Source organism: Euprymna scolopes, chromosome 2 (genome assembly GCF_053919585.1).
Source record: "Euprymna scolopes isolate OS-2025 chromosome 2, ASM5391958v1, whole genome shotgun sequence".
NCBI classification, from domain to species: domain Eukaryota; kingdom Metazoa; phylum Mollusca; class Cephalopoda; order Sepiida; family Sepiolidae; genus Euprymna; species Euprymna scolopes.
Genome location: NC_136483.1, coordinates 16,053,950 through 16,078,072, shown reverse-complemented (window position 1 = coordinate 16,078,072; position 24,123 = coordinate 16,053,950). Strand labels below are relative to the sequence as shown.

The window sequence follows — 24,123 nt, the reverse complement described above, 5'->3', positions numbered from 1 at the left end:
TTTCAGGAAAATCTAATGGATGGATCAAACACTATGGGGTAAAAAAGTGTCATTTTTGTCCATTTTGGGACATTTTCTTTTATCTCTTGAGCACCTGGGGATGCCAAATCCCAGTGTAAATGGATAACGGTGCAGTTTCAGGCCATAACACGTGTATATTTGAGTTGACCACAATGAAAAACCACTATATAGTCAGACATAGCAAGTTTTTGTTGAGAAATATGAAAAAAGAGCCACAAAAAGAGGCGTTTTCAGCACTGAAATAGGTGACCCTGGCAAACCAGAATTTTGCCGGAGTCACCCATACTGGATCTATATTAAGAACAACGCACTCCACATTTTGGCCACGTTTCAAAAAATTCTAATGGATGGGGCAAGATGTGCAATTTTGGGTCATTTTTGACTGAGGGTGCAACAGGAATTTTTGTGAAAAAATTTTTTTACTGTGCACATCTATTTGATTAAATACAATTTGTGGGAAAATTTCAGGAAAAACTAATGGAAGGTTATCTGGCAATAGTCTTGACTAACGGATACACGGACACTACTGAAAACATAGGTCCCTCTCTGATAAATCAGGGGACCAAAATAGTGCCAAAAGACATATTTAACCCATTAAAAACAGGCAAAAGTTATAGCCTGTTGACTGAGAATGATTGCTTTATGCCAAACTTCAATGTGAATATTGTGGTGATTAATCCCTAACTGTGCATTGAACGGATACCATAATACTTAGTTTGCTGCACCTTATAATAAAGGTTCATACAAAATTTCAATCAGATTGGCCCAGTAGTTTCCAATAAAAAAAATGCAATGGACAGCTAGACAAACAGACTAAGTTAGGGCAGCAAATTGAGAGTAAAAGGAATTGTCACGTTTATTATTTTTTAGACTGTGATACTATTCAGGAGAAATATTCAATATTGTAGCAAATTTTGGACTTTCCATGAATAAAAATATTTTCATAAACCACAAATAATTTTTATGCTTTTTTAAGATTTTGAACTAAGTATCTGGAATATCATTTTTATTTCATCTAAAAACTTTTAATGTGGGCACAGATCTTTATGCATCATAAGCAATGATACTAAGTTTATTGTGGTTGCTCAATTACCCACTGAATTATGACCTTCCAAATTTTGTTCGAAATTAAAAAGGTTGTTATTAGTCTCATAACTCTAAAAAAAAACAAAACACACACACACACACACACACACAAAAAAAACATGACAGCACAACTGTGTTTATATGAGATTTGTTTCAACAGCTAACACATTGAATCTTTGTAATATGATTTATTGTACAATAGAAATCAAGATATTTTTTTATATTAAATCAATTATTAAATTTCATTCACTAAAGTTTTGAACTTAGATTTTTTTGTTAAAGACAACCTAAAGCCATATATTAAATCAGACCATATTGTTTTTATATGCATATATATATATCAATATCAGCCCATTAACTTTTAAAAAAATACCAACATTAAAAAATAATGGCTGGTTTTTGATATATAATTGAATCAAGCATGAAGGAAACAAATTATTTCATCAGAAAGGTGTAAATAGAAGTAAAACTAAAAAGACTTTCTAAGTAAACAAATTGACGATTTTTTCTGTGCATCCTTGAATCTTTAACAGAGGTTAATAATATATTAAATTCAAATATTACACGATATGAAGTTTAAATGGATTTTTTTTAATAACAGGTTTCCATTCATATAAAAGAATATAAGACCATTGAGATAAAAATTGTAAATCCAAAATCAACCTTAAAAAAATTCGTTTGGATTTTATTATTTAAATTGATAGAAGGGGGTCCTTATGTTTGGCGCTTTTTTTCAAAAATGTACGGAGGCTTGTAAAGAACATTATTTTTAAATACATGTGTCAACAGAATATGTTAAAATTAATTTTATTTTATTAACTCTAGTCTGTGTAGTTCGTTAATAAAAATGTATTTCTTTTACAAAAGGTTAAGTTTTATATTATTTTTTATCCATAGCAAAAAAAACAAAAAAACTTACTCCATTAATAATTATAATGCGAACACTTATCCATAGAAATTAACACAAACACACGAAATGATGACGTCACCATTAAAATGTGTACTACTGACGTTTTACACATCGTCGTAGAGGTATCTCAGGAACTAAAATACCTGTCTCAGGACGGGTAAGATTCTACGAAATGAACAGTTTTGCACCAGTGGTATATCCTCTCACAAAAATTAAAATTAAGATATAATGAGACTAAGCCTTATGTATAGGATTCTTATTCTAATTTCAATTAAAATCCAATTCATTTTATTTCTAGAAAATATTCAATATTTAAGAGTTAAGGAGAAACTGAAATTCAAGGAAGCTTCAATTGGTGTCTAATTTATATAAATAAAACAGTAAAGGTATGTCTCTGTGGAAATATTTAACCGATAAACTCTTAAACTATTGTTCACATAACACTGAAATTAACAGGAAATTAGTAATCATACACCAGAGATTGTTTATAAAATCTTTGTTTGGATGGATAAATAACGTGTACAGAAATATGTCAGCAAGTTGAAACGCAAAATGTTCCTTTCAACTTGCCAACATATTTCTATTACTTTTGCGCATGCACAAATTCATTCATAGCTTGAAATGGTTAATTTTAAATCTTTCTTATCAATTTGCCGATAGCTCAAATGGTAGGGAACGCAGTTGGAGCGTTAAATATTTTCCTTTTAGCTGATGGTACTCAAGTCTTTTTTTTTTTTTTTTTTTTTACTTTTAAAGTCAGTATTATATATAAAATATTGGTTCAAGTCTATAAATGGGCCACAACAAATCTTTTTTACAATAAAAATCTGAAAAAAAAAATCTTTATAATGTACGTATTTGTCATTGCATGAAGATGTCATATTCCAAAAATCACGCAAATCGATCAAGTAGTTTTTTTTTTTATTTAAGAAAATCAAATATTATGAGACATTTTATTGAAGAAAAACTTTACGCCATCTTGTTTTTGAATGATACACTGCTAGCGACACCTATTGGGAATGTTTGGAATATAAGATCAGCAAGGGGCAGACAATCGACTTTCCACACTATAGAAAAAAAAAACTTGGAAAATTAACACATTTATAAGTTTTTGAGGATGTTGAAAACAAAAATAACGTTTAAAGTTCCAGCAAACGAGTAGTTTCCAAGATATGAAGAAATGTTAGTTTAAAGAAAGTGGGAGATCACTTTTCTATAATAATTTAACGTATAATGATCACACACTTTATGGCAACCACTAGTGTAAAACTTGAATTTACGCCGCTGAAATACATTTGCCGAATTTTTGTTGGAGGAGCGTCAATGTGTGGATGCTCCATTTATGTAAAATTCTTCATATCTTGGAAACTACTCGTTTGCTGGAATTTTAAACGTTATTTTCGTTTTCGACATCCTCTGGCCATAAAGTGGGTGATCATTATATGTTAAATTATTATAGAAAAGTGATCTCCCACTTGCTTTAAACTAACATTTCTTCATATCTTGAAAACTACTCGTTTGCTGGAACTTTAAACGTTATTTTTGTTTTCAACATCCTCAAAAACTTATAAATGTCTTAATTTTCCCAGTTTTTTTTTTCTAGTGCGTGGAAAGTCGATTGTCTGCCCCTTGCTGATCTTATATTCCAAACATTCCCAATAGGTGTCGCTAGCAGTGTATCATTCAAAAACAAGATGACGTAAAGTTTTTCTTCAATAAAATGTCTCATAATATTTGGTTTTCTTAAATAAAAAAAAAAACTACTTGATCGATTTACGTGATTTTTGGAATATGACATCTTCATGCAGTGACAAGTACGTACATTATAAAGATTTTTTTTCCAGATTATTATTGTAAAAAAGATTTGTTGTGGCCCATTTATAGACTTGAACCAAAATATTCAATATAGAATTAGCTATATAATAGTAAATATCAAATCTGCACGACGGCCGCGCCCCCCCCTTCCCCCGAACTAGTACCTAGAAAAAATTCAAATCAGCGGTTGTACTGATATTACGTTACGTTAAAATATTTGAACGAAACTAAAATGTGGAAACATCTATTGTTATAAGTTCACAAAAATCTGAATTTTCAAGACTTGTTGTTGTTGTTGTTGTTGCTCTATGAGAGGAGGAGGGGAGTTGGGGATTAGTTTGCTATGAAAGTTCAACCTAAAATGACCTCCATCCTCTTAATGCACACTTATGAAAAGGCATTTCTATATGGGATTATTTAAGGACTAAAGATAAATTTAATAAAAAAAACAAAACAAGTTAGCATGAATATTGAGATAGATCGGTAATATAGCAGTTCAAAATAAAATAACAGAAAATCTTATCAATATTAGTGTACACCAAAAATTACAGAAAATTGAGTAGAATTTTAATAAAAATAAATAAAATCAGTTTACTGCACAAACAAATTTAATGCACAAATTTCGAACGATATTTGCATCAAACTTACCCCTCCTTTTCTAATATGAAGATGGTCATGTTCAAAGTTCTTTTTGTTTTTTTATGAACATTAAAAATCAAGTAACAATACAATTTTTACTTGACTACTTAAAAGCCATAAAATAATTCAAAGTAAAAAAAAAAACTTTAATTCTGTAATTGTGCAATCATTTATAGTGATTTGAAATCGTTTGCATTTAAACTTGAAGTGTTGTTTATGACCGCTTTGGCGCTTTGGTACAATCGAACCAATTTATTAATGATTGCTTACAGGTAAGAATTCGGAATAGCGGCCATAAGGTGAAAAGGCTTCTTAGGCGAGATTTTCGTGACATGAATAATCGATAAATAATAAAAAAAATAAATAAAAATAAAATTTTTTTTCGATAAATATATTTCTCGTGTCAAGTGTTTACCTGATATTTTTTGTTTAGAATATAAATAACGGTTGGTGTGTTGAAAAACATGAATTTAAAGAAATAATTTAAAAAAAGATAGTGTTTATACGATATTAGGAGCTGACAGAATAATAAATTTATAGGTAATGTCACTAAATAGGGTTTGTGGGTGATATGAAAAAATAAATGTGTAGGCATTTAAAAATATTTATCGTGAGGAGTAATTTCATTTTGTATCAACTTAATTAGAAAGTTATTATCCTCCGCCTCTAAACCAAATATGGAAACAAATTCCGCCCAGGTTCCAAAATTCGATGAAATTCAACAAACCAAAACCAAAATACTAGTCCGAATAATAGAAAACAAAAACAAACTTTTTCCCCCATCATCAATTAATCCATCCGTTGTCGTTGGGTAATTATTTGTTTGAACAGGTTACCGACGGCCTTGTTGGGAAACACGTTGTAGTCGTCGTATGTATATAGATATGTTTATGTATGTGAAACCGGGTGGATTTTGTAGTCAGTAGAGACTAAGTGTTCAATGGAAGAAGACGAAGAGAAATTTATCAAAGTAGAAAGAAGGAGGGGTATGATCGCTGGTGATTAAAAGAGAGAGAGAGAGAGAGAGAGAGAGATTTAAAGGATTCTTCTATAATCATTATTCGACGATCAACTCTGAAATAAACTCACCACTATAAAAACGAAAACCAGACTGGAAGGGGGGAGGGAAGGTACACACTAAATTTTAGCTTTTTGTTCATTTATTACAAGTAGTAATGCCTATTTACGACTTCCAGCATATGACACAAGGTCGTTTGAAGCGGGGATAAAATATCCGGCCACCACAAGTTGGGGCTGGAGTCCGTTGGTCTACCCTTTTCTTAACTAGACGAATTTGGTTAATTTCTCCATTTTTATTTCAGCGGTCACCATAATACCACATTTACTTTACGCAATATCCTATTTAAAATATCTGCAATGGTTAAAAAAATATTTTACGAAAGATAATTGCACGAATTTCTATGCCGAAATCGCTAGGTGTATCAGAATTTTTGATACCCCTAACTCGAAACTGCGAATAAAATATTAAAAAAAAAAACTCGTAATTTCTCTTTTAAAAGTGGGTTATTTATTTTCTTTATGCATTATACTTCCAAGATAAACTATTAAAGTTGTATAAAAAGTAATAGAAATATTTTTTTTTTTACTTTTTAAAAAACAGTAATGAAATTAATTGAATTTTACGAGTTCAGTATTTTTCAATTTTTTAACTTTAAAAATCTATCAAAATTTGGTAAATATTCAGATACGTTACAACAGAACATCGACCACTCTAATTTGGGTTTTTATAGGTAATCGAGGTCGCTGACAACGAATCTGATACTCAAACCGGGGGCAAATTCACCGTTTACATGGTATTAACCCCTGAATCCACCAACTACTTCCCGCCATTTTACAGCTTCTGTTTACGCTCCGCGCGTGCGGCAGCATAAACGACGGCTTGCTCCACCTAGCAAAACTGCCTTCTCACATGGCGTACAAATCTTCCGCAGAAAATTTAAAATTAGATGAAAAAGAAATAAAGCAAGAAAAGAAAAGCACACCAAGTTGGGGGGGGGGGGTAATTTAATTTTTTTTTTTTTCCAGAGCATAGAATTTTCTAATTTTTAAAAATACAATATAGCACTTTTTGGGTGGAAAATTTAAAATTAGCTGAAAAAAGAAAAGGAAAGCACTCCAAGTTGGGGAGGGTGGGTTACTTTTAATTGTTTTTTTTTCCCCCGCCTGGAACATAGAATTTTCAAATTTTCAAAAAGTAACGCACCGACATTTACCGATTAGAACACCATTTAACATTTTTCGAAGATTTTACTGTTTACATTGGGGGCGCAAGCGAGGAGGGGCGGGTGTGATGTTGGGGCGCGTGCGCCCCCCCCCCGCTCGCGCCCCCAATGTAAACAGTAAAATCTTCGAAAAATGTTAAATGGTGTTCTAATCGGTAAATGTCGATACATACGGAAAAACGGTTAACTAAACTGCAGAAGCACCTATTAAGCCACATAAGTTCTATAAATCCCCCTCTCGCAAAAAAAGGGGGGGGGGCCCAATTTGTTGTACTTTTCTTTTTTTTTTTTTTTATTCAATTGTAAGTCATTAAAAAATGTCAGTCCGTAATTTTTCCACCCAAAAAGTGCTATAATGTTTAGGGTTTGTATTACTGTACACATAGATTCGAAAAAGTTGTCAAAAAACAAATATAGAACAAATAAATGTTATCAAAGGCAAGATAAGTTACTTTTCTACCTAACTGGATATATTTTTTCTGTTTTTATTCAGTGTAACATGTTTATTCAGCTCGAAAAACATGCAGTGTTTACCAACGTATTGGAAAATTCAAAATGGCAGCCGACTCTCTCTCGGAGAGGGTACGTTTGGGAAAAGGTATTATAAATAATAAACTAGACAAAATACTGTTAGAAATTCGCTCAATATATGTTACCGTGACATAAGTTGACATGTATTCGGTTGTTTTCTAACAGTATTTTGTCTAGTTTATTATTTATAATACCTTTTCCCAAACGTACCCTCTCCGAGAGAGAGTCGGCTGCCATTTTGAATTTTCCAATACATCGGTAAACACTGCATGTTTTTCGAGCTGAATAAACATGTTACACTGAATAAAAACACAAAAAATATATCCAGTTAGGTAGAAAAGTAACTTATCTTGCCTTCGATAACATTTATTTGTTCTATATTTGTTTTTTGACAACTTTTTCGAATCTATGTGTACAGTAATACAAACCCTAATGTTTATTTGAAAATTCTATGTTCCAGGTAAAAAAAAAAAAAAAAAATAAATTAAATTACCCCCCTCCTCCTCCTTCCCAACTTGGAGTGCTTTCACATTTTCTTGTTTTATTTCTTTTTCAGCTAATTTTTAATTTTCCGCGGAAGATTGGTACGCCATGTGAGAAGGCAGTTTGCTAGGTGAAGCAAGCCGTCGTTTATGCTGTTGCGCGCGCGCAGCGTAAACGGAAGCTGTAAAATGGCGGAAAGTAGTTGGTGGATTCAGGGGTTAATACCATGCAAACAGTAAATTTGCCCCCGGTTTGAGTATTAAATTCGTTGTTCAGCGACCTCGATTACCTATGACAAAACAAACTACAGTGGTCGGTGTTCTGTTGTAACGTATCTGAATATTTACCGAAAATTTTTCTATTGATTCTATTTTTACGATATTTTCAGGGTCAATGTGAAATTTTATGCTCTTTCCAATAAACCGAATATAATATTTTAGACAAACGTTTTTTTTTTTTTTAAATTCACGCCCCCCCCCTATTTTGAAATGTCTATTAAAAAGTAAATAATTAATTTATGTACCAAAGTTTTATATATCACAAATTGAAGATAAAAGATCAATAAATAATATATTCAAATTTAAAAAACAAAAAGAATAGTTTTTTTTAGAAATTTACCTGTAAAGTCCGAAGTTTAAAACTTTTTTTTTTTAACCACGTTGTTTGTATTTTTTTTTTTTTTTTAATAAAACCTTGGTCCTTGCTCTTTAATTGAAAAAAAAAATTAGGGTTTGAATTACATTTTTCGAGTAGTTATAAGCTTGGAAAGACAGGGGGTCGAATTATTCAATATTTTTCACAATCGCCGTGTTGTTTCTCGTAAGCGCTTATTTCCTTGCTTTCATTTCGTTTTACCGTAAAAAAGGAGGAGGGCGGATTGTTTAGCATTTGTGGCAGCAGGAACTTCAAGTTAGGGGTAATTTAAAAAGAATTATTATCCCAGACACAGCCCAGGGAGGTTTCCCCTATCAAAAGGGGAAACCTCCTTGGGCTGCAACGTAATTTTATGGTTATTCCCCACGTGAGGTGGCTATGTGCGTCTTTTCGAAATTTGGAACCTGAACGTCGGAATTGCAAACTGAATTTTTTACCCACAAGGGTAGAGTGCTCTTTTGGTTGACGTAACAGGGGTCCGAAAATCCAGCCTCGTTCCGAGTTTACTCTGTAACCGGTATCGAGGCAGAACCTAACCTAACCCCTTTGAATAAAGTGTGGAGTTGTTAACTTTGAACAAAAAAAAAAAAAAAAAAAAAAAACGAAAGGTGTAATATACAACAAATAAATGACAGAATTAGATTTTTTTTTTAATAAACAGTTGAAAGAATTTTTGGCATTTTTTTTTTACATTAGGTCCACCTCCAATTTTATTTCATTTTTTTAAATTACAACGGCTACAGGTTTTCGGCTATGCTGAATAAGAAACTCTCATTTGAATTTTGTAGAGACAAGTAGTTTTCGGGATATAAAGACCTATCTTATGCACTATAATTCACTGGCTGTCATGTTTGTATGCGCACGCGATAAAATTTCTTTAAAAATGTTAACAGCTTTCGAAATAGACACTCACAACCTCCCCATGTGGAGGTGGACCTAATGTAAAAATTTACCGATTTTTTAATTCAGCGGTTCAAAGAATTCGATTTTTTTCACAATTAAATAGTTTCAAGAGGTTAAGTAACCCTGTAAAACAGTCAATTTTTTTAACTTTGACCTCTATTATGACCTCTTAACATTTATTGTTTTGGGCTCAAATCAAGTTATTAAGTTAGTTCCATGTCAAAGGAACCGGAACCTATATCTAAAATTTAAATTGTTTATGCCCAAAATTGGCGGAGGAGTTTGGTAGAGTTTTCAAAGATCAAATTGTTGAACTTTGACCCCTTCCAGCCAAATTTCTGGCTGAAAACGGATTACAAAGATTTCCCCAAATCTCTGTACCCTGTATATCAAATTTCAAGTCTGTAGACTTAAAATTGACAGAGTTATTGCGTAGGAAAATGTACACAGACACGTTCATTTTTATATATAGGTAGATTATAAATATTAAATTCTTCTTCCTGTCTTTTCATTCTCCTTTACATTTTTTTTTTTAATAATCTATCACGACTTCCTATTTATTAGGTAGAGACATCTCCACATTAAACTCATAGCCCCTAACTTTGAAGCAATCTTTAATTTATATCTACCTATTCTACAATTGATTAGCTTCATTCCTGTGACAGCTGTTGATAATTTCATCATTAAATTGTCTAGTTTAACTTGACCCCTCTTTTCTGCCTTAATTCTTGCACCATTACAACGTCATTTTGTCTGGGTCATTGTGACATTGCCTTTTCTGTTCTAAAAATAGCTCAGTCTCCGTCCAATATCACTACTTCATTTCTAATTTTCAAATTCGCCTCGGCAGCAGCGGGATGAAAACCCTCCAATTATCCACTCTCTATACAATTTATTTTTCTTTTTATAATACATGAAAACATTTTTCATAACTTTTTTTTTTTTTTTCACGTGCACAAATATTTTTTTTCGTTTTGGAAATTAAGTTTGGTCCCTAATCTTTCAAATATAATGAAAAAGCAGTCGGAAACCCACAAAACAATTATGATAAATTGGCTTTCAAAACTAGGTCCCCCTATCTTTGTTCGTCCATTTTTGCCCGTACCTAATATATCGATTTGTACAAGAATCAACCACAAAGATGACGGGATTTTGTAACATTTATTTTTACATTATATCTTAAGAACTTTTTTTGTACATATTTATTGTTTAAATGAATTTGAAAACTTAAGAACTTAATGCGGAATCCAAAAAGAATGATAAAGAAGATGAAAACGTGACATATTGTGAGGGCATTTTTTAGTGTAAATTTAAATTTCGTTGAAAACTGAAAAAAAAAAAAAAATGCTTTTCATAAATACGAAATAAGTAAAAACATAAAAACGAGTACACAAAAACTACTTTCATTTTATTTAAAAAAAAAAAAAAAAAACCGAAAGGTTTAAGCGTTTTAATAGTATGAAAGCCAGACCACCACGCATCATAGTCATGTTGATCAATAAATCACTAGATTTAAAATTTGATTATGGATATGTCAATTCTGCAGAATATCACATTTATTCACGTAATAAGAATTTCTATTCAAATGGTTGACAAAACAGAATGATATTATCAACGAATTTATTAAATCAAACAGAAAGCTTTTATGTTGGGTTAGGTTTATGTTTTTTGATATTGAAATTAAAAAAAAAAAGCGTAGGAAGATGTAAAGGAACTTTTTCTTTATTTTTTTTTATTTTTATAAGAAATTATTAGGTTGGTGCAAAAATGTTTTGACGTTGAATTTCATGTCAAAAAACATTATTTTTGCACCAACCTAATAGAATATCCGTCTGAAGAAGATAATATGTATAGCTTGTAATTATATATATATATATATATATATATATATATATATATATATATATATATATATATATATATATAGAGAGAGAGAGAGAGAGAGAGAGAGAGAGAGAGAGAGCTACACATTTTCATATATAGAAATATCTATATGATACATAAAAGATATTAGGCATAACACTAAGTTTTGACAACCATAACAAAAATGCAAGTAAAAATTAGTAAAATGAAATTAATTCACCTTAATTTTTACTCAATATTGAAGAATCAAGGTTTAAATCGAATGTAAACATTATTTGTTTTACTCGCCATAAAACCGACAAAATTTGATGATTTTAAGGTTGCAGAAAAAAACAAAAACTTTTTTTTTAAATTTAAGAAAAATATAAAATGGCAGAAGCAAATTTCGATATATATGAAACCCCCCCCCAAAAAAAAAACAGGCCACATTAAAGAATAAAAATATATACAGAAAAAAAGCTTAATGCAAATATACATTGTATCTTGTTAAAGTTTTTGTTCAATCAAGTGAGATATAACAGTAAAAGTTTTACCTTTGGCTTGAAATATTATGAAAAAGACATAAGATGTAAGTTCAGAATAAAATGTCACACTTGATCAGACAACGGCTAAAATGATTAGTTTCTTGTTTATATGGAGGCTGCTGACAAAATGTCCTTTATTATTAATTTTCAACACCGTAATTTGTAGCCCGAAAAAAAGTAATATTTAAATTATTTTTATTAAATTCCTCTTTATTCTAGAAAATATCAATTTTTAATTCCTAAAACTGAGCTTTTTAAAATCTTAACTAAATCCTTAAATTAACTTTCGCAAACTTTGTGCACAAAAAAATTTAATGAACTCTTAAATCAAAATTGTTTCAGTTACTTGATTTAAAAATTATATTTTTATTCTGACAAAAGAAACAAGTAACGCTACGATTTTTATCAGCAACATGCAAACAAATTAATGCGTCATTAGCCTACCGTAGAAAAAAAATATTCATGCTTGATTTCTAAATATATTTTTAGTTATTTACTATTCAAAAACAGCATTGATTAAAAAAAATTTTTTTTTTAATTAACAGTAAGATTGTCTGTTTATTCATAAATTTTAAGACGAATCTTCCACATTTTTTTCACAAATTTTGAAAAATTAACTCATTAAAATTTTTTTTAAAATAATTTTGGAAATCGTTTGAAATTACATAGGTAAAACTGTAAAATGTAAATAATAAATAGTTTTTTAAAAAAAATATAAAACTTAAATATTTTAATATATTTTCCAACTTTTTTTTTTTTTTTCGAAAAATCGATAAAAATTGTATAAATCGGCAACATTTGTGACCTAAAATAAAATTAGGAATTAAGTACAAGTTTAGGAAAGGAGAAAAGGTCACATATGTAGAGATGAAAGAACTTAAATTAATGCCAGTTCTAATTTGACAATAAAGTTACCCATGATCGATCCCTTCTAGACATAGCCCAAAGGTATTCTCATTTGACAGAACTAATATCTCTTAAGTGAATAAAAATTGCCATCTCATCTTATTATTATTCTGCTACTTGAGAAAATTAAGAATAGAAGGTTATAAAAGTTTTAAGATGTTCATTGATGTCATTCTTTTAAAAATTAACTAGCAGAGCCACTTTGCGTTGCATAGGAATGAAAGTCACCCTTACATACAGGGTGGAACGCTAAAATTGCCACCCTAGAAAAGACGAAAGATTCCATTTCCGTTTGATTAAAACCGGTTTTCTTTTTATATTGCAGACCATGTACTAGTTGGCCAGTTGTGTACAAATCCCAGGAGTGATAGGAGCCTTCTATCATGTCTGAAAGTGACACAATGTTCAACGAATGAGTTCAGGATGCGTTGCTGCACAACTCATGCTCTCTACTGATCCAAGTTATGAGAACAGGACCATTGCCAACACCTGCAAAATGCAAATCTTAATGAAGTTTCCAGCCATCGTTATGGTCTTTGGTATGGTTTCAAAGTCAGCTTGAAAGTCAACACAAAATGTACCTGAATGTGCTGAAGAGTGTGGTGATCTCCTGGTGCAATCTGAATGTAGCAGCAGGACTCGGCGCCAGCCATAAGTCCAAAGAGACCCAGGCTTGGCTTCAGAAGGAGTGCAACAACTTTGTAGCCTTCTCTTACTGCCCTCTCCCTTAAACTGAACCCGCTGGACTACTTCGTTTGGTCATATGTTGAGAACATCACCAACATAACCTACCACAATACCAAACCAGCCTGATCGCCGACATCTGCCAAGCTCCCGCAAGCGCTTGTGGGAAAGACATGCTCCCAGTTTTGGGCCCATATCAAAGAGGTGATTGAGGCTTAAGGCGGGTATATTGAACAGATGTCAGGTCTACTACATAATTAAGTTACCTGAATTGATTTTTTAATAAATGTATTAAAAGAAAGCTGTAGTGTTGTTTTCTACAGGGCGACAAATTTATCGTTTCACCCTGTATTATATGTAGTGAAAGTCACAAATACAAACCACTTGCTGTATGAAGTTTAAATTCACTGAAATTGATCCGAGTGATTTGAATATAAGTAGGCAGGGTACTTGCAAACATTTCTCGGGATGCACTCCGATCACTTCAAGTTATGAAATGGAAAGGGAAAGAGTGTTTATGTACCTATTTACTATGCCTCCCCACGGGACAGAGTTAGACACCAGGGTCGTTTTTTAACGTGGAGAAAAGGTACAAAAATAAAAATTGTCTCAGTCGTGAAGGACCCCTCCTCCACCGAAAGAGAACAAGAAACAGAGCTGCAGCATCTGAAGAGTGTTTATGTAACTCATATGCTACGGCATACCAACTCCTTTTGACGTTATTTCATACTATAAACCAGAACACTTACTGTAAACGATTCTTTATACATGATTAATTGTATAAGTAGAGTCACTAACCATAGCAGTTGGGAGGAGAGTGGTTCATACCTTTTCCCAACAATATTAGTGTATAAACGACTTCGATAGATTTGATGGGATTGAACTTAGCATAGCCAATTTCATAATCTGTGAGAATTTCTATTAGGTCGATCGTCCATCCTGAAGAGAAGGAGAATGAAAAGAGGAGAAATGAGGATGAAAAAGATGAGAAAGAGAGCAAGTCAGAAGAGGTTGTGGAGGAGGAGATTAAAGAAAAAAAAATGAAAGTAGAAACAAAAAGAAAGAAACAAAGAATTGAAACAAGGATTTATTTTTTTTTCCTTTTTAGTCTCCCAGATAATCTGGAAACAATCAAGTCTTTTTGTAATTTCCTAACTTAAAAAAAAATGTGTGTGAAGGACGAATGATGGGTGTCTTAGTCACACATGAATATAATGAACAGTTTTATTAAAAACTTTCATCCAAGAAATCCATATGAAGTTTACACCATCTTTTTTCTATCTGATGCAGATTTTCACATTTTATCACACATTTTACTTATAAGTTTCATTAATATCATTAAAGAAGCATTTCAAAACATTTTCTAATTATTAATATCAATTTAAAATATTGATAAACAAGTGAAAAAAGGATTTTTATATATATAAAGATCCTTTTTTCTATTGTTTATCAATATATATATATATATATATATATATACACACACACACACTAGCCTGGGTGCTCAGCATTGCCCAGGTGTTCGTAGGTGTAAAAAAAAAAAAAAAGAAAAAAAAAAAGTGATCAGGCAAGTTCGAACCTGTGACATGAAACAAAAAAAGAAAGTGAAAGAAAACATGACGTTTTACCGCTACGCCATGATGCGACCGGAAGTGTAGTCAATCAAAAAGATGACTTGCAGAAATGGTGTTGCTTTTAAATCTCCTATGAAGATCGTTTTAAATGTAGGGGAAAGCACCCCCCACCCCCCAAAAAAGGGGGGCACTCTGGCATTATCCAAATAAATAGTAATTGTCTCAGCATGAAGTGTTTCCCCTACATTAACCAAGGACAAATTACAGAACAGATACGAACCCGAAAGGAATGCCAAGCGGTTGCGTTAGATTAGCTTTGCTTTATTAATATGAAAATGACAAGCAAACAGCTGACACGACGGGATGGCAGGAACTTTTTAAAACTCGATCAAAAAAAAAATAAAAGAAGCTGTGTCTGTTTTGAATCTGAGATATTATGATCTAGAAAGTATAAGAAAACTTCTCCCGGAATCTAACTAATGCAAGAACCCTGACGCAAAAAGCCTTTCGTGGACATACAAATACGCTTGCACCTATTTTGCCTTTCATATATTAGACTAGCAAGGGGTACCCGGCGTTGCCCGGGTGTTTTTCGGGGTATGTGAAACAACCCCGAAAATGTGAAAAAAACCCCCCGAAGCCTTCACGACACGCAGTAATAGTAAAGTGTTTAAAAAAAAAAACAGGTGCGCGTTTTTGATTGACGTGACGGCGATAGGCATTCAGCAGTTAGCATTTTGTGCGGGACAGTTTTGAATGAGGTGAATAAATCGGTTTGTTTGTTTTTAAAAACACGCTCCCTGTTTATTAGGAGGAGCGAAATGAAAGCTACAGTCTGATATGACGAAGTCGACATTGAACAAACGTTACTTAGCTCTCTTGAGACAACTGGCTTTCGGCCTGTGATTAGAGTCGAGTTTTGCTTTTTTTTATACCGAAAACCGAATGTAACGCGTGCTGATGCGGGAAATGTGGAATAATTAACGTTTGAAAGTCAATAAAATTAAATAGACAGACGAGCTCCGTGGGTAACTCTGAGATATTACAATTTATAGATGATATAAAAAGTTTTAAGAAGTTCTGAACCAAGCAAGCGCTTCTCTGAAAGAAGCCTTTTGTGGACATCGAGGAAAAGCGTATATATATATACATACATTTTCGCTTTTATATATATAGACTAGCAGGGATGGCCGGCGGTGCCCGAGTGTTTGGAGGTATGTTGGAAGGGGGTGGTCAGAGCAAAACAAAAATAATAAGTAATAACCCTGTTTAAATATTAAAAAAACGAACAAAAATTTAAAAAAACTGAAAAAGTTTTGGGAGGGAGGTAGGCTCGAACCTGAAGCCTTGAAGTTAATAGTCTGATGACGTAGCATGACGCCATAAAGGTAGGGACTTGAGAACAGTCGAGAATAAGCATTTAAATCCCAGGTGGTTGAATGTCAATGTATGGTTTTCTAGGTCAAATATCATGCCATAGCAGTAGCAATAGTAGAGAAAACGAATTCACAATGTGAATTTTGTAAGATAAAAGTCACTGAAATAAGAGATATTTACAACATTGTTTCATAAATCATAGATATTATAATCTAAGGAGTATATAAAAAGTTCTAAGACATAGTAACCATCTGGAGAACTCCCGCGAAAAAAACCTTTGCCGGACATACAGAAAAATGCACACACACACACACATTTTACTTTTTATATATATACTAGCGAGAGGTACCCGGCATTGCCTGGGTGTTTGGAAACTCCGGGGGGGGGGGGGTTAAAAATAAAATAAAATATGTTTTGGTAGGTAAGTATGAGGATCGAACCCGAACCGTTGAGGCAAAGTTGGAAATTAAAGTGTGAAAAAAAAAAAAAAAAAAAGAGTGCGACGATTTTAACCATTGGGCCACCGCGAGATGCTAACGGAAACACGTTTGAATTTATTTAATTACTTGGATTTGGCAGGTGCACGTTTTAATGACTTAATGAGGTCAAGTTTGACTGCGGAATAGTATTTCATTTAATGCGGGAACGCTTTTTTTTTTTTTTATTTTCCCAAGATGTTATAGGAAAAAGACTAACCCACATGCGGCGAGCGACAAATGTTGAATATTTATCTTCCCAAAGTCGAGCAAATTAAATAGACAGGCGAGCTCCGTTGTTAACTCTGAGATATTACGATTTACATGTGATATAAAAAGTTTTAAGAAGTTGTGAACCGACTGACAGCTTCTCTGAGAAAAGCCTTTTGTAGACATACAGAAAAAGCGAACACACATTTTCGCTTTTATATTTATAGATAGACTAGTGAGGGTACCCGGTGTTGTCCAGGTGTTTGTAGGTGTGTGTGTGTGTTGAAGGGGGGGTTACAAAAAAAACGTTTTGGTAAGTAGGTAGGATCGAACCCGGAACATTCAGGCGAAGGTGGAAAAGAAAGTCTGAAAAAAACTGACAACTTACCACTCGCCCATGAAGGGAGAGTAATTAAACAAAGTTAAAATTTAATGATGAAAAAATTAAATTGACCGGTACGCGATTTTAATGATCATGCCAGTCCCACAGTGAACTTTTACTGCAGCGTAGTTATTTTGGTTTTGTTTCCCAACTTTTTGTTTTGCCAAAATGTTGGGGGGAAACCAGCTCACCATACAGAGGAGAGTGTCCATATGAATAGCAATTGTCTGATATAAAGAGTTTCCTCCACATTGATCAAACGCCCATTGCTTTCTGGACGTTCTCAGCTTTTGTGCCGGGAACCACATCTTCGCTTCAGATCAGTTTCGCTTTTATACAAAAAAGCCGAATGAACACATGGGAAGCCAAATTAGCAATAATTTTATAAAAGTCGACGTAAATAAATCAAAACGCGCGTTCGCAAATCGTACATATTATGATCTAGGGGGGGGGTATATAAACAGTTCTAAGACATAGTACCCCCCCCCCCAAGAAGGCTGGCGAAAAAAGCCTTTCTTGGACATACAAAAATGCATGCGCTGCATTTGCCTTTTATATGTATAGATAATGTAGTTGGGAAGTTTCATTCTTTCTACGATATTTCATTGAATATAATAAGCATTATACGTCTTATTAAATTTGTTAGTCATTCTGTCCAAAAGACTGTAAGGTAAATAAAAAATGTCCAAAATTCATGTGGAAACTTTGTTTATTATATGAGCTTTCAACCAACTTTAAGTCAAAAACTCACGATGTAATCAAAAGTAAATTCTGAAAAGAAAAAAAAAGCTATAATGGATAAAATGTCTGTTGCAAAATATACTCCCCACCCCTGTATATCTATTTTCCTTACATCTCACATTTACCCTATTCTAGATTTACTTGAGACTAGCGGGGGGGGGGGTACCCGGCGTTGCCCGGGTGTTTGTAGGTGTGTGTATGGGGGGGGATAAGTAATAACCCTGAAACGATGTTAAAAAAAATCGGAAAAACCAAAAAAAAAAAAAAAAAAAAAAACAGCGAAAAAAAAAAACAGCGAAAAAAAAAAAAAGCTGGTTGTATAGGGGAGGGGGGGAAGTAAACTAAAGAATAAGTGAAGTAAAAAACAAAATAAAGAAACGTTGCCCGCGTGTCTAAAGATGTAAAAGAAAAAAAAATAGTTTTGGTCGTGAGGTTGGATTGAACCTGGGAGCCTTGACGCGGAGGTGAAACAAACTCCAACCACTTAACTGTCTAGTCCAAGAGTAAGAGGAATTGATTATAGTGTTAAAATAAGGCTTATAAAGCGAGTGAAAGAAGTTTGATTGACAGATAGCCACTAAATGAGGTCATCGCGGGAGCGTTACGAGATGACGTAGCAGTATTTTATTTTTTTTGTTTTACTTCACATTAGCGTTTATTAAATTACGTATTTTGTTTCCTGTCTAGACATCTCTCTCTATTTGTCTCTCTCTCTCTGTTTGCGTTTGTGTATGTCTCTCTCTCTCTCTCTCTCTCTCTCTCTCTCACTTCGTCTTCCTTACTCTAAAGAGTGTTACTAAAAAAGAAAATGGCGTCTGGCTGTTTTTTTTTTTTGTAAAAACTTCGATTGTTAATATTTTTTTGTAAGCGTCTTTTTTTTTTATTTCACATTTTTGGCTTGTTATTTTTCATTTAACTATCGTATCTAACTATTTTTAATGTGCGAATAACTTTGGTAATGTTGTCATAGCGTAGAAGTTCATAGTTTAGCTTGTGTGAGGGTTAAATTTTTTTTTACTGATAACAAATTTTTTTTAATTAAACTGCCATTACAGCTTGCTGACGTCAAGATAACGTGACATGACTCAGCGGGTTTTAAATACAAGTTGACCCAAAATAAACGGCCCCGTGTATACTTTATGTAGAAGAGTTAGCGCCCGTATTTTTTTGGGCAGTTATAAATCGATTTAAAAATATGTAATGTTTAACATTAAAATGTCACTTTTTTGGGGGGCGCCTCCCTGCAGAAAATCGATCAGTTGACGCACTTCTGATGGTCCTTTTGGGCTAATTTTTCGATATTTGTCGTCCGGAGGGTGGGGCTTTAATATGATACCAAGTTTGTGAATTTTTGTTCCGTCGGTCAAAAGTTTTTAGCAGACACACAAACATACATACATTTTCGCTTTTATATATATAGATAGATATCTTATTTTCAGTATGACTTAGTTTTTGAGAGGAATGGCACAAGATATTTTATGAAAATACTTATATTATGAAATCTGCTAATAACAAATCTAGAAGTTTTCCCAGCTTGTTGCATCATTATGGCAATAATAGCCACCACTAGAATCTTGTAGCGTTGATAGTGACGGGGGGGGGTGCTTTTTTTTTCTTTTTCCACGTGCAACTTTTGCTTTGGATTTAAAATGAAAAGATTTTTCCAGAAATAATTCACCTGGGAATGAGTTGAAAAAAGATCACCTTTAACCCATAATAGTTATTCCAAATTGAAACCATAGCCTTTTCAGGATTTTTTTGAATCCATAAAACGAAAACTGGACTGTTACGTGAAGTCATTAAATAATGGCTGTTGCCTACAGATATTTAATAGGTAAAACTAGTCTATAAAATGTGGCATGTCATTTTCAAACTCAGAAATTAATTAATCTCCCGTAAACATAAAGGAGAAATTATGTATTAATCGTTAATTTTTGTTGGTTTTCTGGTATACCCTCCCCCTTTTATCTAATGCTGAATCTAGTCGTTTTGGTAAATGTATTTTTGTTCCAAGCTTGTAATATTTATAGAAATAAAATAGTATGTGTGTGTAAATATCTAACAGGTAAACCCTTAAACTACTGGTCACATAACACTGAAATTCTCAAGAAATAGTATTTATGCACCAAGGATGGTTTATAGTGAGTAATATCTTTGTTTACATATATGTATATCTCATACAGACATCGGCAAATTTACATGCAAAATGTCCATTCCCACTAGCCGAAATTTTTGCTTTTCATGCGTATACTGCACAAGTACCAAAAGTTCTTACATTTCTGAATGTGTGCATTTTCTTTTATTTTTAAAGTACTAAAAATTTCACACATTGTTTTTCCTTTATTTATAACTAGTCTGGGTACCCGGTATTGCCTGAGTGTTTGTAGGTGTGTTTTGAGCAAAAAAAAAAAAAAAAAGTTGTAGTAGGCAGGCAGGCTCGAACCCGTGATGCAAAGGCAGAAAAGAAAGTGGTGGTATGTGTAAGGGTGTTGGTTGAGCAAAAAAAAAAGTGGTAGTAGGCAGGCAGGCTCGTACCATGAAGGAGGAAAAGAAAGTGGGGAAAAAAAACAAAAAATAACGTAATGCATTAGCTGTTGTGCTCATAGCCAAACCAGAAGTGACATAGATTTAAATTAAGGCTAGACAATTGAAAAGAAGCGATAACTTTCGAAAATATCGGCGAAAAAAGCAACCCCTCCCTGTAGAAAAGTGCCCAGTTGAGGGTGAAGGAATTAATGTTTTGGGTCAATTTTTCGATATTTGTCACCTGAAGGGTTGAGCTACAAAATGATACTGATCTCGTGAAAATCCGTCACCCCTGTCAAAAGTTTTTATGAGACATACATACATTTAAACAGACGGGTAAGTTTTATATTATAGAAGACAAGAATTTCAGACGTTAACTCAAATATACACACACAGTTCTTTACATCTTTATTCTTTAACCAATTAAATAAACAAATATTAATTTTGTACAAAAATTCTAAGGTTTCCGAATCTCTGCATTTTTTTCTCTTTTTTTTTTTTTCAGAAATAAGAATTTCGGACATTATATTATACTAGCAGGGGTACCCGGCGTTGCTCGGATGTTTCGAGGTGTGTGCAGTTTTGAGTAAATCAAAACAAAAGAATAAAGTACCAGAAGTGTCTTCCTGAGACTGTTCATAATGTTCCCATTGTCGACTTGTTTTTCTTGTTGCAAAAAAAAAAACAATCAACAACTTTTTTGTTTCAGTGTTTATGAATATTGAATATTGAAATAAAATACATTAGTAAACATTTATTAACATTTTTTTTTTTTTTTTTACTGTTTATGTGTCAATGTTATCGACTTTTTCTTTTCTGATATTGAATTAATGTTATTTTCTTTCAGTAACATGGAGCTAATGCGTGTAATTTAGTTTCAAGAACCGCCGACAGATGTCGTTTGTCAGGCAAAGAACCGGGGTCGATAACTAATGTTGTAATGAAAAATTATAATGAAAAAAAAAAAAAAAAAAGTTTAATTCAACACACAAAACTAAAAACAAAAAAAAAGTTGGGAAATTATTTTAATATTCATTTTAAGAAAATGCTTTTAAAAAAGAAGACGTCGATAAAAAACGTCATTTAAAAAGAGTAAGAAAAGTTTTAAGAAGTCGATGAAAGTGATTAAAAGTGAGATAATAATAATGTGTAGTTATGTATTTTATTTCAATAATAATAAACATTAACGTTATCATTTAAAAAGAGTTAAAAAAAAGTTTTCAAAAGTCGATAAAACTGATTAAAAGTGAGATATTATTGTGTAGTAATGTATTTTATTTCAATATTCATAAACCGTGAAACAATGTCGATAAAAAGTTGTTACTATGGCAACGAAAACATGTCCTTACAAAGAAAGAAAGAAAGAAAGAAAATAAAAGAACGGAAAGAAAGAGCAAAACGGAAGTTGTGTTTGTGAAAGTAATTGTGTTGCGTTTCACGTAAATGTAAATCCAGGTTTTCATAAAACTCTAACCATGCGGGTTATAACGAAATCGAAGTAAAGTGAATTCAATTCCAGGTAACGGATTGTGGTCTGTTTTAATTTAATTTTATTATAATAAATGCTTTATAAATTGTGTTTATGTTTTATGCTATTCAATGGCAAAGTAACCGTGGTTCGTTTCAGCGTAAGTCCAGACCAGTTTTTAGATAAATTGTAACCGGTGATTGGTTTTAAATGTCTCCTGTGAACGTTCTGGAACGGTGTAAGTGAGTGGCGGTGGTAGGATGAATTTGTTAGAGAGAGTATACTTTACTACTTCCATTAAATGTAACCGATTTTTACAGTGGGCTCTCACCAGACAGAATATAGGAAACTCTGATCAGCAAGATACTGGACAGCTAATAAGCCTATAACATACGACAGATGTCGCGATTCAGTTTGCGAATAATACGGCTGCACCAAATGTATACAGGTGCAGTCCTATAAATGTCAAAGTCGGAGGGGAAAAAATGAGTTCATTTTATTTATATAGAGATATACGAAAACATGCCTATATACATGTTATTCATTTATCGATTCGATAAACAAATATTAATTTCAAACAAAAAATGTAATTTTTCAGAATGCTTGCGTTTTTATTATTTTGTATTTTTCTGATAAAAATGTCCTTGCAAATTTTCGCATGTGTATTTGTGGTTCTGTTTTGTTGTTATTTTAGAAAATTTTTCTGAAATGTTTACTGCATTCAAATAATTATAAGACAATTAGACGTTTATTTTCATACAAAATATAATTTATTAGTTACGAAAAATGGTAAGTAATTATTAGATTTTGAGTAAAATTCCTTTCTTCACATTTTGCAGTTTTCATAACAAAGTTCAAAATTCATTGTAATGAAATCCATCACGACCAAAGATAAATACAGTTAATACGTTTAAGGAAATCTTGAACGACAGGGGTCAAATTCTCAGTTCTGCTGCCCATTATTTTTAAAATGACATTTTGCTTAGTTAATTTCCCTGAATATGATTTTCATAACAAAAAACATGTATTCACCATTATGAATTTGTTTTATTTAATCTATTTTATTATAATGTAGGAGGACAAAATATTCAAATATATCATATACAACCTGGCAACGCCGGGTACTTCAGCTAGTATTCAAAATGTGGTTTGAGGTCATCCACACATGCCATAGTTATAACGATGATTATCACTCCAGGTTTTATTTATGCATATACAAAATATATTTATCCACATGTGTTTTATCAAAATCAGATCATCTAAATAATTTCTGACATCAATATTTGATTCGAACTAGCCTATTTTTTTTAGTTTTTTTTCTTCTATGTTATTTGAATAAAGATTTTTAGATTATTTTTTTCTGAATAATTGCAAATGGCTGCTAAAATCTTTTCAATTGTGACTAGTGTTGAAAAGCATATATATGACCAAAACAATAGATATTTGCCTCTTATTTTATATATTATTTAAAAAAAAATTACATGCACCCTTGCCTTCTGCTTTATCTTTTCAATTTCACTATTCATATATCAATCTGAATGTTCGACGGCTTTGCAATCACTTAAGAATTTTTATTTTAAAGGCTTGAACATATTTTTTCAAATATAATAACTTGGATCTAATAATATTTTCATGCTTAATACACTACAAGCGATTTTGCAGCTTTCACACTGTCATGTCACACGTATTCAGTCTTTTCATATAGTTTATAAAGAAAAGTCTCTTGCAACTGAGTAAAAGTAGTTTTTTCTCTTATCGAAAACCGATGAACTGGAAGTGGTCAGTTTAGATAAGTAACAGTTTGCAAACATTAAAGGATTCATAATAAGACCATATTTAATTTAGTATATTGAGAAAAAAAGTAAAAAAAAACACACTAAAGAACACGATTACATTTCTGAATTTTTGAGATGAGGATTGGTTCTTCATATTATTTGGATGTATCAAACTACTGTTCTCATCTTGATTGTCATTTTCACAAGGTTTCCGACATTCTTCAGGTGTATCTTGTCAAACTCGGGAATCTGAACGGAATTTTGATCTGAACCCTTTATTTTCTTCACAGGAGTAGTATGCTCTCATTCTGTCAGCCATGACTGAATAGGGG

General features: G+C 32.4%; 2 protein-coding genes across 13 annotated transcripts in view; one reads left to right on the top strand and one right to left on the bottom strand.

The window, feature by feature from the left end:
• The window catches only part of LOC145289182 (cilia- and flagella-associated protein 337-like), a 1,233,457-nt gene extending 1,211,330 nt beyond the window's left edge, over positions 1–22,127 (top strand). The window contains exon 27 of the mRNA XM_080136389.1: positions 21,054–22,127. Coding sequence (XP_079992515.1) covers positions 21,054–21,059 — 6 coding nt within the window. The 3' untranslated portion in view covers positions 21,060–22,127. The remainder of the gene's footprint in view (positions 1–21,053) is intronic.
• LOC145289039 (uncharacterized) overlaps positions 1–24,123 on the bottom strand; it is a 232,093-nt gene that overhangs the window by 10,139 nt on the left and 197,831 nt on the right. The window contains exon 1 of one of the 12 annotated variants that reach the window (XM_080136387.1): positions 5,243–5,462. The exons of the other annotated variants lie outside the window; for them this stretch is intronic. The gene's annotated coding sequence lies outside the window, so the exon portion shown is untranslated. Of the gene's footprint in view, positions 1–5,242; positions 5,463–24,123 lie in introns of those variants that run through there. 12 annotated transcript variants of the gene reach the window in all.